The sequence below is a fragment of the Telmatherina bonti genome, assembly GCF_933228915.1.
Source record: "Telmatherina bonti genome assembly, chromosome: 17".
Classification (NCBI taxonomy): domain Eukaryota; kingdom Metazoa; phylum Chordata; class Actinopteri; order Atheriniformes; family Telmatherinidae; genus Telmatherina; species Telmatherina bonti.
In genome coordinates, this window is record NC_136615.1 from 13,737,029 (window position 1) to 13,754,903 (window position 17,875).

Consider the following 17,875-nt stretch of genomic DNA (forward strand, 5'->3'; position numbering starts at 1 on the left):
ACTACAAGCTGTTGGATCCATTTGATTTGAATCACATGTGTTGAAGCTAGGAAAGTGGATGAGCTTTGGCAATGAAATCACAAATTTGATAAATGCCATTTTCACACTTCACATGCTAACTGACCTTTTTTTCTTTTATGACCACTAACGACATTAAGTTCTTGGACCTTATAGGTCATTTTTGTGTCCTGATCACAAATAGCATAGGTTTTTATCAGGTCCTTTGCTGCATCCATGCTGCCCTTCTTTCCTATTTAACAAAATCTCTTCCTAACAACTAAGGCCTTACAAAAGCCCAAATATTATATATCTTTGGGGGTTTAAGTGGAGGTTTAAACTTAAAAATAGGTTTTGCTTTCAGATTTGGGTCCATTTTTTTTCTAAACTGAGGCTTTATTTCTCTGTTGCAACACCCAGTGGTTATCTAAAGTAATGAATTGCTCTTTTAACCGTTTATAGTACCAGACAATTTAACCACTCTTGCATGCACTTACAAACAAATGTGAGTATGTGAGACAGCACATGCCTGTTGCTTGCTCTCGTGCTCCGAGCCTATCAGCAGTTTCATATTCGTACAATTCAAATGTGCAAAGTCTGAAGGGTAAAACAAAAACTGACTAAAGCTAAGATCACTTTTATGCATGTGAGATAATAGGAAGTGACATCTCCTTACGGTGGATATACCCTCTCACTTTCTTCCCACCAAGACTTCTTTCAGTGTCTGCATAATTGTATCCATACTGTCTCAGTGAGGAAGAGCGGAGTAAAAGAAAAGAGTACAGGAAAGACTGTACTTTCAGCTTTCACTTAACAATTTATTCGTGTTTCCCATAGATGTAAGTGTAACGGACATGCCAGCGAGTGCATTGAAGGGGAACAGGGTGGCCTGGTTTGTGCCTGCCAACATCACACAGTGGGAGCTGACTGCCAGAGATGTCACCCCTTTTACCAGGACAGACCCTGGGCCAGGGCCACTGGGGACTCCGCCAACGAGTGTTTGAGTGAGTAGTTTGATTCTAGGGTGCTGTCATGAACCCGCTGGGTTCAGCCATCTGGAAAATCCACAGGGCAGTGTTAAATTTAAGTGACAAGCTCAGGCTGTCTAAGGTTGTATAAACTCCATCAGTGTGGCTGCCCTTCATCCTTGTGGGAGGAAAAAAAAAAGATTCAGAAAATCAGTATGGCCATCATGTCCCAATAGCTACTGAGCTCCACTGATTCTCATTATACTGTAAACTGCATATTTCATTATAGAATTCAGCTTTGTACAAAGCTGAATTTATCTGCCACAACAAACAAATTAACCTACCATTTTGCAGAAAAACAAATGTAATGAAAACTGTTTTATGATTGCAATATAAAGCCTTTAACTATTTTCATGATTATTGCCAATAACAGCTTCCTTTACCATTTTTGTATATTTAAATTAGGTCCTCTGCATACATGTTTGCAGACGTGCTCCCATCTGTGCTTCTATATACATGAATTTGAGTATTATTCAGTTTGGCTCACTGCACCCTGTGCTTTTACTGAGCACTGCCAAGGATAAAATGTAATTGGCTGAGGGTTAGAACCATAAATGAGACTAGTTCCCTTTTTTCTGATTTCTATTGAGCAGCAAGCTTGTTTTAATTACTTTTAGTTCCAAGCAGATGGCTTCTTAAATAGACAACTGCACCCAACCATTAATGCTGTATATTATAGACACAGCATGCAAAAACAGGACAAAATGTTTGCTTGGGAACTTCATTTGTTGGTGTAATTGTACAACTCTGTCTTTTTCAGAAGTCATTTTGACTGATCAAACTTGCACATCAGAGAGAAAAGAGCTATCGTAATTTTCTTTAAGTAGTTGTGAAAAAAACCTATTTTATGGCTACAAAAGCAAAATTTTAAAAGGTAAATTAAATACAATATTCAATAAGATGAATTATAGCTAAACTGAAAAGTTTACTTTAAAAAGAAATGAATGGAGCTCATTAGCTGTGGAAATGAAGATTTATGTTTCAAGACTGAATATGATAATCTAATTACTACAAGAAGAATTATGCAGGAAAACTGGTTTTAAAACCACATTTTTTTCTGGTGAAAAAACATAACATGGAATTTATTTCAAAATAAAAATAAAAAAAAAAAAAAGTTTTTCAAGAGTATCATCCTGAATGTCCACCAAGCATGTTATATCTGCAAAAATCTGTTACAAAATGTATGAGACTTGTTGACTTTTACCTCTCAAAAGATCATTTAAGATCTGGCATTTCTGTGCAACTGGTTGCAGTTATGCTAAAAGTTATAAACTTGCTTGTTAACTAGTTTTAAGGTGATTTTATTATTTAACCTCTTAATATCCACATTTTTTTCAATATTCCTTGCCTATTTTGCATTCCCAACTTAGTGTCTGACTTGACTCTAATCTTTCTAATCATCATGTCCAAAGTGGCAAACATTTAACCATGGTTATTTTTCTGTATACTGCTGTTACTTGGAAATACGTGTAACAGAGCGCCAGATGGGTTTTAAGAAATAAAAAAATGTAACGTTCAGAAAATATTCTAACCCAGCAAGAAAACCTTTTTTACTCCTAAATCAGACCATACAGCTAACAAACAGCACAATCACAAAAACAATGGTAAACAAACTTTAACACAGATAGTAGTAAAAACAATAGTATAAACAAAAATGAACCAAATAAACATGCATTAAAACTATATATACACAGCACTGTGATTTAAAATATCTAAGCAGCTGCAGGAATTAAAGACCTGAGCACTGAGGCATCAGTTGCTCAAAAGTTTCAGTTTCTTAAAACCGCTTTATGGGATGGCCTTCAAAGTGCTGAACTGGTTTCAGTTTTTAACTGTAATCTCTTCTCTGCAGTGACTTTAAGTAAGTCTGGTATAAGTCCAATAACTTGTCGATCCCATTGTTTTTATAAAGCGTTTTTATTCCTACCTGGAAAAGTACAGAATAAAAAGCAGATTAGTCTAAATGGCTCTATAGAAGACATAAACCTAGAGCTTACACTGACTTTCACCAGAAAGAAATTTTTTTTTCTTCCATTTTTCCCTGTACAATTTACCATCAAGGCTGACACCAAGATATTTATAACCACTGAAAGAACCTCCTTTTTTTTTTTTCTAAAATCAACATTCTGCTTTAAGGAATATAGTCCCACTCAGATGGAAGATAAAGTTTAATTTGAAGCCTTGTTTTAAAGTTTATTACTATGTTCTTACTGCACCATAAAAGCAACATACACTGCAGATATATAGTGAATTTTTTTACAGGTTAGGTGTCTCAGAATTGAGGCAAATACGTGTCCTGATGATGGTTACGGGGGATGATGTGCATGTGTTGTTCTGATTCAGTTTTGGCCTTGAGATGATCCAGTGCTATTCATACAAGGGGAAAAAATGTGCTTGTGTATTGTGTAAATGATGAGCTATGTAACCCAGCAACAGATCAGTCACTCTTTTCAAACCTCTCTTGATGTTTAATAGAACTTTCTAATGCAATTTCTATCTGTATTCTTCAGAGTTGTTTTGAATCATGAAAATAGACAATTTTGTCTTAGACACTCATCTTTCTGTACAATTTCATGGTGCGAGATCAAAATTTGTAGCAACGTTTTCTCTTTTTCTTTAGCTTCATTAAACTGAAGTAGAAGCTTTTATAAAAGCACGACAAACATAAGTGCAACAGAAAAAAAAACTCAAAATTCAAAATAACATTTGATTTTCTCAGAGTTTGATAAAGACTTCTTAACTTTCAGATATGTAATGGAAAAGTGATATTTCTATGAAACATTATTGTTCGCTTTTATTGAAAATGGCTGAACAAGCAGAGAGTTGTGGTAATCTAACCCGGGTTGAGGTCCTCCTGACTCAGTACTTGCATTAAAAAATAAAGGCAAAATCTCAACTCAGTGCTTTGAAAGAAGTTTTGTTGGATAATATCCCCCTTTCCTTTTAAAAGTATTTTTATACTTTCCCCGCTGCACCTTTTCAGAACAACTTGCTCCAGTTTGCCATCTCATCTTTTCTCCTCTGCAATCTCTTGTCATTACGTAACATCAGCTCCAGCAAAGGCGACTGCACTTATTAGAAATTAAACCAGCAGTTTCCCCATTTAAACTTTTGTGCCTTAAGTGTTGCTAAGTGCTGCTTTGCATTTAACAGACAAACCAGTGACTGGAGGGTAGTAAATCATCTTTCATAACATGAAAGATGCTGGTCTTCTCATTTAAGATATATATGTGTTTAAAAAAGTTTTTACATTATTATAAACAATGCTGTGCTCATACAAATCAATACAAAATACTGTAAAATGACATTCTCTGTGGTGCATTTAACTGGGATGCCGCTGACACTTTGCAGAGAGGGATAAAAAGCATTCTGCAAAGTGGTTGGTAGTCAAACCCAGAAAAGTTTCTCTTTCAAACATTATTTTCACAAGTAATCATTTAGCAGCAGTGAGACTAAACCATAACAGATTTGTGACCTTTGCAGGGTCAGAAAACCATGGAGGCTATCAATAAAACAATAATTAAGATAAATCCTGAACTTTACAACACAAGCACAAACTGACAAGCTGATAAACTCACTTTTCTGTATAATGTGGTCGATCTTGTTTCCTTGCACCTCTTTAACTGCTCAAATGTAAACTCTCCCTCTTTTTTGTTCCTCTTCCTGCAGAAAATTGTTTCTGAAGGATTTAAAACCCTTTTCTGTCAACACAAGACATGATCATGTAAAATGATCAGTCTGGAATAAATGACAATAGTTTATCAGCACATGTATGCATTCAAGCAAATTATATGAATTTAAGAGCATATGTGTAGATAAAGATACCCGTATGACTCTGAAGTTGCTATGTAAAATCAACCTGTCATATAAACAATTTTCCTTTCACGGTTTGTTTTGTTCTTTCCTGTTAAAACATAATTACACTAATGCAGCAGCTAAATATATTAGATAAATGACATTTTGATTAGTACACCCTGGACAGCTCGCCAGTCCATCGCAGGGCCACACAGAGACAACCACTCACACTCACACTCACTCCTAGGGGCAAGTTACATATGAAATTATTAATCAGAATTATTTGTTTATTTCCAGCTTGCATACATAAAACTAGTTTGTTTTTTTTCTTTAATTGATGGAAAGAAAAAGGAAAAAGAACTGTCAAGAAGTTGCTATGTTTTTAATAAAAAATTAGCCAAGGTCTGCTTTTCTATTTTGATATCACGTCATGAACTTAAATAATTAATAATTCTGATATGTTCCCAGAATGTTTGCACAAATCTGTTTAAACTTGTTGAATAAAACCCAAAAGTAATGGGACTTATTGGGAATACAGGACAAAAAACTGTAAGTGGTACCCTTTAAAAGTGGTGGGCTTAGTTTGCCATTTCTGAAATTGTTCAAAATGTCATGAAGAAAAAGGAAGCGCAGATGTCAAGAGAAGGTCTGTAAGATGAAAAAAGCTTTGAGATGATACAGCCGCCTGCCAAAGAGAGGGGTTAAAGGAAATCCTTATACAACTGCAAGGCAGCTGCAAAATGGTGTAACTGACTCAAGTGTGATTGCACGCTGTCTCACTGAAGTGGTTTTATAAATTATTTGCTGTCTACAAGGAAAAAAAATCTCTAACCTCATCCTGAAGATCAACATGCATCAACATGGAGGAGGCAGAGTCTCTTTGGAGATGTGCTGTGGAGTGCACAACTTTTTATATACCCAAACCGGTATTTACAAAGGAACAATAATGTGTGCTGAGGCTATGTAATCCAAAGGCATTTTTTAGACATACATTCCTGTTTTTGATTGGATGTAGCCTAATATGATGAAGGGGGAATTTAAAATGATAAAATAAGAAAATAAATTAATAAAAGAGAACAGATGATATTCAAATAAAAAAATATTTCACCAGAAAAGCAGTCACTTTATTATTAGATTGTCATTATTTGTTTATATAATAATGCTATTTATTAGTTTTATTGAATATTATATACAATTGAAGATATTTTTCTAGACGTTGGACTAGTTATTATGCTAATAAGCAGTTCATGTACCGGTTTAGGTGTCTAAAGACTATAAGAACACAGCTGCTCTCTTTTCCCTCCTCCTGATCATAAACTTGCACAGACTTTTCAGATGATCATCTGTGTAGATATTGCTGTAATTCTAACCATAACCCCAATACTTTCCTTGTACAACTTATTCCTGGTATAATCCCACCATTTTGTTGAATTCTGTAGCATTTTTCAATTCAATAATCTTTGTTTCATTCATGGTTATTGTATTGAAACCACCAGATAAGAGATTAATTTTCTCTGCTTCCCAGCTTTACGTTCGTAAAACTGCACATTTATCATTGTGTTTTTAGTTTAGGTGCGAATGATATTTTATATGCAAAAGACAAATGCAACGTGTGTTTAAATATATTTATGAATGAAAACAGATGTGTGTATGCCTGTGTATAGTCTGTATATAAGGATTCACAATGTGGACACTAAATAACCTCAAAGGGTCTTAAGTGAATTAAAATGATCTGTGTGAAAGGGTAAGAACTTCTTAGTAGACTATTTGCAAACAAGCAATTTAATTGCAAGCTCTGCTAAGTGAAGTAAAAGAACTGAAGTGCAGTTTCTGCAGTTAATTCTAGCGTTGAACTTTTATTTATTCATTTTTTGTTTATTGACAGATTCTGAGTTTTGTAGGCGTTTTGAAGGTGTGTTAATTTGTTGTATCGGAGATGCAAAGGCTCATATGTATTAGCCAAAGCTTTAATTCATTTGCTCCTCAGTATAGAATTTATGCATTTGTCAGCACTGAAGGATTGTGCAACAAAACTACTTATTTTCCGATGAAAGGTCTGAGCAATGCAGTTATTTAAATGCAAAGTAATTAGGCTTCATCGCCGCCTCACCTGCCACCATTCAGTGGACTAAAACCTCAAGTTGAAACCTTGAGGTTGTTCGGAGTCTGCTAAAACTAGCAGTATCTCTTCCATAGTCGATTCCTGCATACGTCTCTCACCTTTGATCGGATTTACAAAAACAGGATCATGTTTTGGTCCCAAGGACATTTCTCCTCAGAATCAAAAATGTCAGACGTTTTAATAAATCGGTCAGTGCAGAGGGGAGAAGTGCATGATTAAATTGACTTTTTTTTTTTCCTTAAATTGGTCATTTGAGGGCAGTTCGCAGCAGCACAACATGGATTAAACAACTTGTGTGCAAGGTGCCCTCTCCCTGTCAATTTTTATTACGCAGCCCTAATAAAAGAAACAATATAAGCTGTCGTACTTTGCACAGAGTTTGTAATGGATTAAATTCACCACCTTATCTCTCTGACAATAGTTATTGCAATTTACGACACAAGGAAATCCACATTGTTTGGAAGGTGTCATGCATGTAAGTAAATATTTTCACATACACAAATTTGGACACGCTTTCCCATTAAAACTAATGGCGTGTCCAAACTTTTGACTGGCAGTGTACATGTATGTGATATGCCAGAAACCATGATCAGGGTATCAACTGTCTTTCAAATTAAAAAAAAAAAAAAAAAAAAAAAAAAAAAAAGTTCAAATATGCTTTATAGTCCTGTACTGATTTTGTTTCTAAGCTATAAATAATAGCTCCATTTTGTCTTTACACCATTCAGTTTGCCAGTGAGGTCATGGCCAGAAGTGGGGTTCACATGATCATCAATCCATCACGCAACTAATTAAAAAGCCTTGTTTGTTCAATAATCTAATCTAATTACTAAAAACAATTCAGTAGTTTATTGGTTGGTTGTTTTCTGGCTGGGGAAGTGAGCTATAGCTTCACATTTAGCATGAGGCCGTCATCAATGTTTCATCCAACTCTTGGTAAGAAAGTGAATACGTAAATTTCCTAAACCTGTCATTTTTTTCATTTAATAATGCCAGTTGGCACCACTAATGTAAATGTGTTATGAATTACATTTATAACTCTTTGCTGTAATAAAGTTAAAAACGTTAAAAATTGAAGCATGTTTAAAATGACCTGTCAAAGTTTTTCCATGAACCACCTAAGATTCATTAGTTTTTTTTCTACAGATTCATTTTTGCAGATTTTGAGGATGTTAGATGAGTGTTTAGAAAGCGAAAACAATATAATCTGCAAAAATATGTTAAAAGAATAAAAGAGAAATCTAGTTCTCCTAAATGTCTGGGAATACATGGGGTCAGGTCAAAGTCCAATTTGTCTACAACAGTACTCTAAAGGTCGCAGAGGATATACAGCATGTGCAACACAACTTCTCCAAGGCTGGTTTATCACTGTGGGTTTCTTTGCCAGTCCGACATCTCATTCATCCAACAAATTAAATGTAAAAATGAGAAATCATTGTGCCTCAGGGGATCGTGGTCCCTCTGCAATGTATTCTGCAACAGTACTGGGAAATTATTCATATAAAGGGCAGAAGACAATAAGATTGTGGTTCGCATTACCTCTCTTGCAGGTAAGGCAGCAACCTTCTTTAACCTTCTAAAACCATTCCCTGCTGCTGGAGGAGGACTGATACAGAAAAGGACCTATTGTTGATTGACGTCAATCATTATAACTGAGGTTTTATATGTTACATGCTTCTGTTGGCTCATTTCAAACGTGTCATTTGGTGAGTAGTTCAGGAAGTACTCACATCACAGTCGCTTTTGTATAAAAAAAAAGCAAAGCCTGGCCTTCTAACACCCACACTGCTGCTTTTAAAGGTTGTGTATATCGGAACAAAGTAGCACAACAAATGAGTCTAAAACCAGCCAATCACATCTTTTCATCAAGCTTTGATTGTAATGATTTTGCTTGCTATTGCAATGCTGTTAGAATTTATTCAAAGCTAAAAGGAGCTACTGTTGGAACCATAGGAGGGTAAGAAAAATATACTTCTTGCTGTGCGTCCGGACTAATCTGCGACAAAGCCCCGAGGAGCAATATAAAGGCAATGCATATGTCTATATATGCAGGATATGCAAATTAAAGAGTCCTTGGAAATGCTCAGCAGGACCCTGAAGTGCTGCAGGACTGGTCTCTTGAGGGAAGTTAAAGTCTCTGCCTCACAGTTTTACTGAAGCCACTGGACCATCCACTTTTCCTCAAAGGGACAAAACAGGTTTCCTGTAGCAAAAGCATCCAATTAGAGTAAAATCGCACACAGAGGGGTGATTCAGACATGTTTCAACGTGAGAAGAACTTGGCCTTTACTTTGCCATATCACTGACCTCTGTTATCAGCTGCCACCTCATATTCCGTCGTGCACTCCGGCTCACTTCTGACTTTGTCTTTACAGAGCAATCTTTCTCTCCATCATGTGCTGCAAGCAATTAAACAAGAACGGAAACCAGAGCTCCTCCATAAATGCCAGCTGTCAAACTGTCAACTGTTAAGATATTTTTTTTTTTGTATGTATATTATGGGCACACGAGGAAAAAAAAAAGATTGTCGGTTGGTTGTTGACATTTTCTCCCACTGCTCACGAGCGTGATTGCATGTTCCGTGAACTGAGGAATTTTGTACTGCCAAACAAATGAACTGTCAGCAGTGTTGAATTTACAGCGACACAAACAATTAATGACTAAACATATTAAGACAGTTATTCCCGGGGGGTGTAGGGCTGTGACACAAGGCAAAGCGTGGACAAATTCGAGACTGTACTAATGGATAAATGATAATGAGCAAACAACAAGCATTTCAACAACAACCCCACCACCCCTCTCCACCAACCCCACGGTCCAAAAGAGAACCTAAATATGACAATGCATGTCTCGCTCTGGGCTTGACCAGTAGGATGATGAGTCATGAAGAGAGACCACAGTGTGCCGGGTGTCACAAAACATTAGCATCTAACAGTATGAAGCCACCTCTCATCCTGAACACAAAGAGAAATCCTGATGATTGCTCCACAAATAAACTATTTAACTATGGTAAATAGCACAGATCTTTTATTCAACAAGCGTCTGTTTTTATCACCTCATATAAAATAGTGTGCGGTGTTTAGTGGTCTAAAAATTCTACACTTTCTAGCAAGGCATTACTACCTCCTTCCACCACTGATATGGTTTTGAAAGCAGCTGAATATACCAAAGACTTTTTTTTCTGTGCAATTCGTTTTAAAATTTCATTATAAGTGTTGGAGTTCATGTGATACTGGTGGGAAAGGAAGCAGTGGAAAGAGGAGTTTCTTTCCTAAAACGATTGAATTACGAAATGCTTTGGTAGCACGAGGACAGAGTCATTGGATTAACTTCTCCTTAAAGTACAGCACCAGTAAACAGTCAAGCAAGTTGCTGAGTTGGCATTGAAAGTGTCCACTGAAAGAGCAGAGGTTTATTTAAACCCAGCACAGACATTTATGACCTTAATAAATAGTCATTGCAAATTTATTGCAGAATTGTCTTTAAAGGCGCATTGTAATATAGTAACAAGGCTGTCGTTTGAATAAAGCCTTTTTCTCCATGTGTTGAAGGGCTTTTCAGTATTCCTGAAGTCCTTTTGAAGCTGTTTATTGGCCATGCTAATTAACACCAGGTGTCATGAACTATTGTTAAAAAACAGCAGGACATAATTACAGCAGTAATATAATCCAATATTGATGCATTTCATGAGTATACTATTAATTTAGTCTTTATATTTCTCTCCTGTTCTGTACATATATAGTCCCAGGAAAGTCTGAGCACTATGTTCTCACACTGAGCTACCATGTCACTTGCACAAAGCCCACACTGTCAGGGATGCACAGACTGTGTGGTCCCCAGGACAGGATAAAGGAAAACAACTTGTCCAGTAGGAGGCTGTGGGTGGGCAGACCTGTAAGTGTGGTCAAGATGGCCAAGCACAGTCGGTGGAAAACTGTGTGTGTAGGGAGGGTTGTGTTAAAAACAGTGTTTACCAAATTGTCTTGTTTTAGTTCACTGCTTTCATCCCACATAGCAACTGAGGAAAAATTAGGGGCAAACCCAACATAGAGAGCTACTATGTGGCTGTAGAACAACATGATATTGATTCTTTGTGTTTGAAAGTCTACTCAAGTTACACAAACACTGGCCAAGAACCCCCATATACAAGTCATCAACTGGGTTGAAATCTGTGTTTACAGAGGATTTAGTTTGTACACCAAGCCTTCTAACTCCTCGTACTGTACAGAAGATTCACAAAGGAAACATTTTGACACAGAAGTACAAAATATAGTTAATTTACAGTCTGGGAAAAGGAAACTGCTCTGAGGTCTAGTTAGACGCCTTACTTTACTGACATCAGATCCTGTGTCATTGTGTTTTCACAGCAGTTCTGAAGAACTGCTGCAGCTTTATTTGCCCATATATTAAAAAAAAAAAAAAAAAAAGAAAAAAAAGCTTTTATTGAGGGCTTGATCTTTTCTGTCAGATGGAAATACATTGATAATAGTTGGGGTAGGACCCAAATGCAGGAAACGTGGGAATAAAATCCTATATCTGCATTTAATAAACACAGGTTACTTTATAGGCAGTCAGCTAAACAAAAAACAACCAAGAAGCAGGCAAAATGGCCCCAAAGTAATCTAAACTTCCAAAGTAACCATTTTAAAATAACTCGCCATTGATGTGAAGAAGACTTGAGAGACAGGAAGTAGTCCTAAAATGGTATGCTTAACAACTAGTACAAAGACAACAAATATGCATTAAAATCTGGGGCGTATGTAAGAAGGGTAATGACTTAAAGACTGCAGGTGCAGGGAAATCAGCTAATTTAAAACAGGTGTAAATAACCCAGCGGGAAGCAAAATTAACTATGTCCAAAGCTGACAGAAACACTATTAAGCAAGGGCTTTCAACATAATGCCAAACCCACAATCAATAAAACTGAGTGAATGAATAGCTTTAAGTCTGGCCTCCTCTGACTGAAATAATCTCAAGCTGCTCAACTATTGCTTAAAATGGTGTTCTTTTTTTTTCCAACAATGTGACTGTATGTGTGTCATAAGTAATTATGAATGCAGGAATATGTAAAAGGTAAATACTTTAGTCAAAAATCAGGATAAAAGCAGCAAAATTTAAGGACCTGCAGGCTAAACACATCTGCATGAAGGACAGAAATGTTTCATCACAGGATGAAGATGATTCAGAGCCGCTTTGTTTTGTTTGGCAGCAACCCTTTTCTGAAGAAATACAAGCAGACTCAGATTTTAGCAACAAAGTGCTCTTTTCAGTGGAAAATAAAAACTAAGTGATTTGCTAAAATGAAAGTGGTAAAATCAAAATTACTCATCTGACCATGACACTAAGGTCATACATTAATGAAATCCGGCACCTATTACTTTTGTTCTGCTGAACTGTCACCTATAGAACAAGTTTAATTACTTCCCACCAAGCGGCAACCTCCCATCCGGCTATTAAAGTAAAACCTATGTGCCAAAAATTGTAGTCCCCCCCCCTCATCCACTAGGGGCTCTAAAAGGGAGTCACTTACTGTAAGCTTCCATGTTAAAAAGGCCAACTTTACAGCAGAAATAAACATATTTACACCCTGGTTCAAAAGCCATGTTACGTTTAATAGGTCATGTTTACCTTTCTGACTGTGGCGGAGGATGTTGAATGTTCTTATTGCTCATCTGTTTAGAAGTGCTGCAGTTTTTAGCTGGCTGACAGTTTGATGTAGTTTTAGCTCACCTACCTCATTAGATGATTAGCTCCGATTAGCTCAGTTAGCTCTTAGCAACAGGCAGGTCAGAGTTTGATAGATGAGAATCATCCACCTCTACTCTCACAGTCCCTTCTTAGGTCTACCTTTTTGCCCATTCTTTTTTTTTTTTTCTGGGAGCTACGGCATGCATGACGCTGCCAAGATGGCGACCCTTCAGTTCAGCTTTTCAGAAAACCTGCCATTGTTGTTATGGAGGCTCCGTTCATCTTTTCTATACAGTCTAAGTTCACCAGTGATATGGTGAAGAATTGTTGTACTCCCTGGCAGTTAAGTGCACATAGTGTCCTTTCTGACTGTGTGACTCATGGTTCAGACATTCCTCTGTATTGTCTTTAAATAAACTAATGCAAACGTTATGCAGCCATCAGCTGTCTGCCAACCATGCTTTCCGACCCAGTTTACTAGAGCTGATCAAGGAGCAGATTTCATTGTTGTTCATCCTACTAAATGAAGCAAAGACACTAATGATAAACAGCCTTCCATCTTGGTGCGAAATCAGAATCAAATGAGGTTTCTCTGCATATCTATACATGCCACAGTGAATATTTATTATATCAGCACAGAAGGTCATGGCTTTGTTTGTCCACTCATTTATTCAAGGTTATTTATAATTCACACTTTCTTATGTGATTATTCATTAATGAGTTAATTAATAATATATTTTTAAAAACACATTTTTTTCTTATTCCATTTCTTAGGTAAAAAGACAACCACTGAAACGTCAAGATTAGTAGAGAATAGTTACATTCATTTACAAATGTTCAGTATAGACTTTGTAACCAAACTAAATTAATGTTAAATAATTCATGAAAAAATGTCAGTCTTACCTTATTTAAAACTATTAAAACGAGAAAAGGAGTTTCACATTTGTATGAACTAGTTTCATACAAAGTTTCATGAAAGAGCTTTTGATGTAAAATATAAAATAGTGCAATATTTGATTAATTTCCTTTGACAATGATACGTTCCTCTGTGGTATAAAAGCAGACATCCTAAATTACTGCAAACTTTATGAGACATCAGAGTCCACATGGATCTGCACCACTTACAGAAATGCGACAGAGACTCAGGCTGTTGTTGACAGTGCTGCCGCCTGGCTGTCAGCTCGCCTGACTGGCACCGGCAGCAGCACCTCTAGCTGGCATGATAAAGATAGAGTGGATGGGAGGTGACAAGTGGAGCTGGCTGGTGAAATTTAGGCGAGATGCCCACCAGTGCCAATCACAACTGAATCATGCAGCAACTTTCTCTTTGGGGGAGGACAGTTTTATCAGATTCTGTTGGTTCATAACCAAGAAGACTGTGGATGTGAAAGCAAAGGACTCAGCATCTGTTAAAAAATGTAAATTGTGTTTAAAAGTCTACTTTTAGCAGTGCAAGGTATATTTTCTTTAGCTTATATATTCTCCTTGTTATTAATATCTTAATCTTAACATTTGTATTGCTCATTTCTTCACTTCCTTTGTTAATTTCTTTAAACAATTTGTGTAATATGACTTTCAGACACAGCACAGCTCTCAACAGTGACACCTTATTAATCTTTAATAAATTATGTTTCATAATTAACAATTGAGCACTTAAAATATTACAATTAGCTCAACTCCGCCAAAGTTTTCGTATGTTTAGGTTTCCACACCTAAATGTCTCATTCTTTGTTTGTAACACTTGTAGGAACAATAAACAAGGAACTGTGGCTTGATTAGCAGTTTCTTCACTGTTTAGAGTTCATGTCCCTTCCCAGTGACTAACTGGCCAACTGAGAGAGCACCACATAGGATACAGTTATTCAGGCTAGTTGTTCCTTGTAGGTACTTTAATTCTTTTGCTTGAGGCAAGCCTTCTCACCTCCACCCCATGAGCCTTAGTAATATGTCCCAGATCAGTTTGTTCACTGAACTCACAGACACCAAATTAATGTCATCTTCTATGACGGTAAACAAGCCCTGAAAATGCAAATGAGCCTGTTTGTAGCACAGTAAGTGCTGCAGACAGCTGCCCAAACAATAGATAGAAAAAAACTGGTGACAACCTCAAAGAATCCCAGGAACATTAAGCAGTTAAGAGACATATTACTGATGAACAAATAAAAGGCATATACCTAAAAAGCATATAGATGGGTCCCTGAACTCATCATTTATTCATTATTTCCTTTTTATTATTGCTTTAACCAATCTAGTGTCACAGGGAGTTGGAGTCTATCCCAGCTGTCATCAGAGGAGAGGTAATGTACACCCCGGACAGGAAGTCCATCACAGGATCTAGACTCTCTTTATAAAAACTCTTCCCTTACCCATCCTTCTGACTCCTCTGGGCAGGGAAGGTGACTGTTCAAGCTCGGGTCTTCTACGAGAGTCCTGGGAACTTGAGGGTCCTACACAGGATCTTAGCTGCATCTAGGATTGCGCTCTTCTGGATGGCGTTGTCTGATTTTTCTCTACGCATTTGTTGGAGCTTCTCCAGTGTTGAGGTCACAACCCCCAGTGTATTAATGACTTCTGGCACTACCAGGCTTTCTCCAGGTCTTCTTTGAGGCCTTGGTGTTTCTCCAGTTTTTCGTGTTCCTTTGTCCTGATATTTCCATCCCAGGGGAATGGCTATATCAGTCATCACGGCTTTCCTCTATTCCTAATTCATGACTGTTATGTCAGTTGGCTGGCCACAACCATTTTGTTCGTCTGAATTTGAAATCCCAAAGAATCTTAGCCCTATCACTCACCACCACTTTGGGAAGTATCTCTCATTGGGACTCAGGGGTCTCCAGTCTGCATATGTGTTTCTGTTCAATATGTCAGCTCCTTGGTTATGGTGATCCATGTGTTCTTTGCCTCCCAGTATCTTGCATCCTGCTGTGAGGTGCTAGATTGTATCAGGGGTTTCTTTGCATAGTCTGGACCATGGGGTCCTGCCTGGTGTGGTAGATCTGATCCTCGATGGCCCTGGTTCTGTAGGATTGTTCCTTTGCTGCCATGATTGGAACCTCTGTGCTGTCCGTCAGTCAAGCACACTCTAGCCATTGTAGGACTTGTTCATATTGGCCACTTCGGTGATCTGCTGGTGGTACATCCCATGTGTGGGCCTGTCCTCCCATGACGTTCCTCCATTGCAATTTCCTCCAAGTGATTTTAAATTCTAGATTAGATTTTAAAATCCTTCTTCTTACATATAAAGCTCTCCACAACCAAGCACCACTATGTATCAAAGACCTCATACTTTCTTATAATCCAAGCAGAGTTCAGTTCCCAGACTGCAGGCTTTCTTGTGATTCCTAGAGTCTCACAGAGCCAAGTGGGAGACAGAGCCTTTGGCTATCAGGCCCCTCTCTTATGGAATAAGCTCTCAGTTAGTGTTAGGGAAGCAGACACCCTCCCCACCTTTAAGACTAGGCTGAAGACTTATCTTTTTGATGAGTCCTATAGCTAGGGATGGTTAGCATCCCTTAGTTATGCTGCTATAGGTTTGGACTGCTGAGGGACATTTCCTGATACACTGAGCTTCTTTCTCTCTCTCTTTATCTCTCTCTCTCTCCCTCTCAGGATGGGAGATTGAGTTGGAGCTTCCAATGGCATCTGTTGGTTTCCTTATATAGGCTGTTTTGAATTGGCTTTCATTATGTTTTTTTTTAATTTTTTTTTCCTGTCTATAAAGTGTCTTGAGATGGCATTGCCGTGATTTGACGCTATATAAATAAAGTTGAATTGAATTGAATGAGACATTCAAAAGGTGCTTTGTCCCCTGGGACCAGATTCCAGTATCCATCGAGTGTTACATCACAGAGAGTGGTCTTAATACTCACATTTCTTGGTCTCCCTTGACACACAAACAGGCACACATACATACAGTATGTATATACATATACATATATATATATATATATATATATATATATATATATATATATATATATATATATATATATATATATATATATATATTAAAACAAAATAAATAGATGGAAAAGATTCAGAAAAGCACCACCTGTTATTTTCCATACGTCATTCAGTGAACCATTCAGGTTTGCAAGTAAAAGCACTTACAACTCCCAGCTCAGAGTATTGTTCTGCAGCCTTGTGTCTGCTGCTAAAAACGTCAATCCCCAAGAATGGTCTGACAGAAAAACCCAGTATGTGATGAAGGACCTGCAAACTCCAAATGGAGCATCAGGCTAGCTGCCAACACATGGCTTATTTTAGCCTACCTATTCACAATGCAGTGTATTACAACCTGCCTGTGAATTCAATTAGCTACCCTACCAGTTTCAGCTTAGATTTCAAGCTAGGTACTGTGTATTCTCCAAAGTGCTGCTAATGTGTCTGAATGCAATTTAAAGCAAAATAGTATTTCCAGTGTATCCTGGAGCTACTGGAGAGATTTAAATAAAGAAACACCCCACAGAAAATGATAAGGTAAAGATAAAATAGCTATTGAGTCATCAACAGGAGATTCAATCTCCCTGTCAAATTTTGGCCTTAAAATAAATAATGGGTTAACTTATTCATAAAGGTCAGTGTTTTTCTTCTTAAAGGTACAGTGTGTACAGTGTGTTACTTGCATCTGTGGTAAAGATGGGCTTTAACAATGGCTACAAATGTAAAACACAGCTGTCAATGAAGGATGGTTGTCAGGGTCCAAAATCCTTGCGGACATACACACATTTTCAACTGTGAGTGCATCCACTGGTGATACAGTGATGGTGGACTTGTGGGGGCAGAAGTGACTCTAGAGGTAGAGCAGGTCATCCAGTGACTGAAATGTTAGTGATTTGAATCCTGCTCTCCCCAGTCGTTAATGTGTGCCAATTTATTGATACACTTCACTATCCATACCAACATCGCTGGTGTGAATGTGTGAATGGCTGCTGAGTTTCCATCAGTCTAACCCAGGGCAGCTGTGGTTACACATGTAGCTTACCAACGCCAAGTATGATTGAGGAGTGAATAAATAATGGAGCACTTTGGTTCCCCAGAAAGCTAATCCGTGATTATTATTAGCGGCAAAGACTTCAACATTGTGTTCATATGTATTGCCTTCTTCAATGTGCCTTTTAAGGCGTTATTTATCCTAAAGAGTGCTAAAGGCCTGTTAAACAAAGCCAGTATAACAGTTTTAAAGCCCACTGATGCTTGACCCAGTTCTGTCCATTTTGAGGGAACTTAGCTATGTGTTGCTTAA

The 17,875-nt window shown here is 37.4% G+C and overlaps 1 protein-coding gene across 1 annotated transcript in view; it reads left to right on the forward strand.

The window, feature by feature from the left end:
- Nucleotides 1–17,875, forward strand: part of lamc3 (laminin, gamma 3) — a gene marked incomplete at both ends in the record, with an annotated part of 136,163 nt that overhangs the window by 28,510 nt on the left and 89,778 nt on the right. Inside the window, one exon of the mRNA XM_079257021.1 lies at nt 835–1,001. Coding sequence (XP_079113147.1) covers nt 835–1,001 — 167 coding nt within the window. The remainder of the gene's footprint in view (nt 1–834; nt 1,002–17,875) is intronic.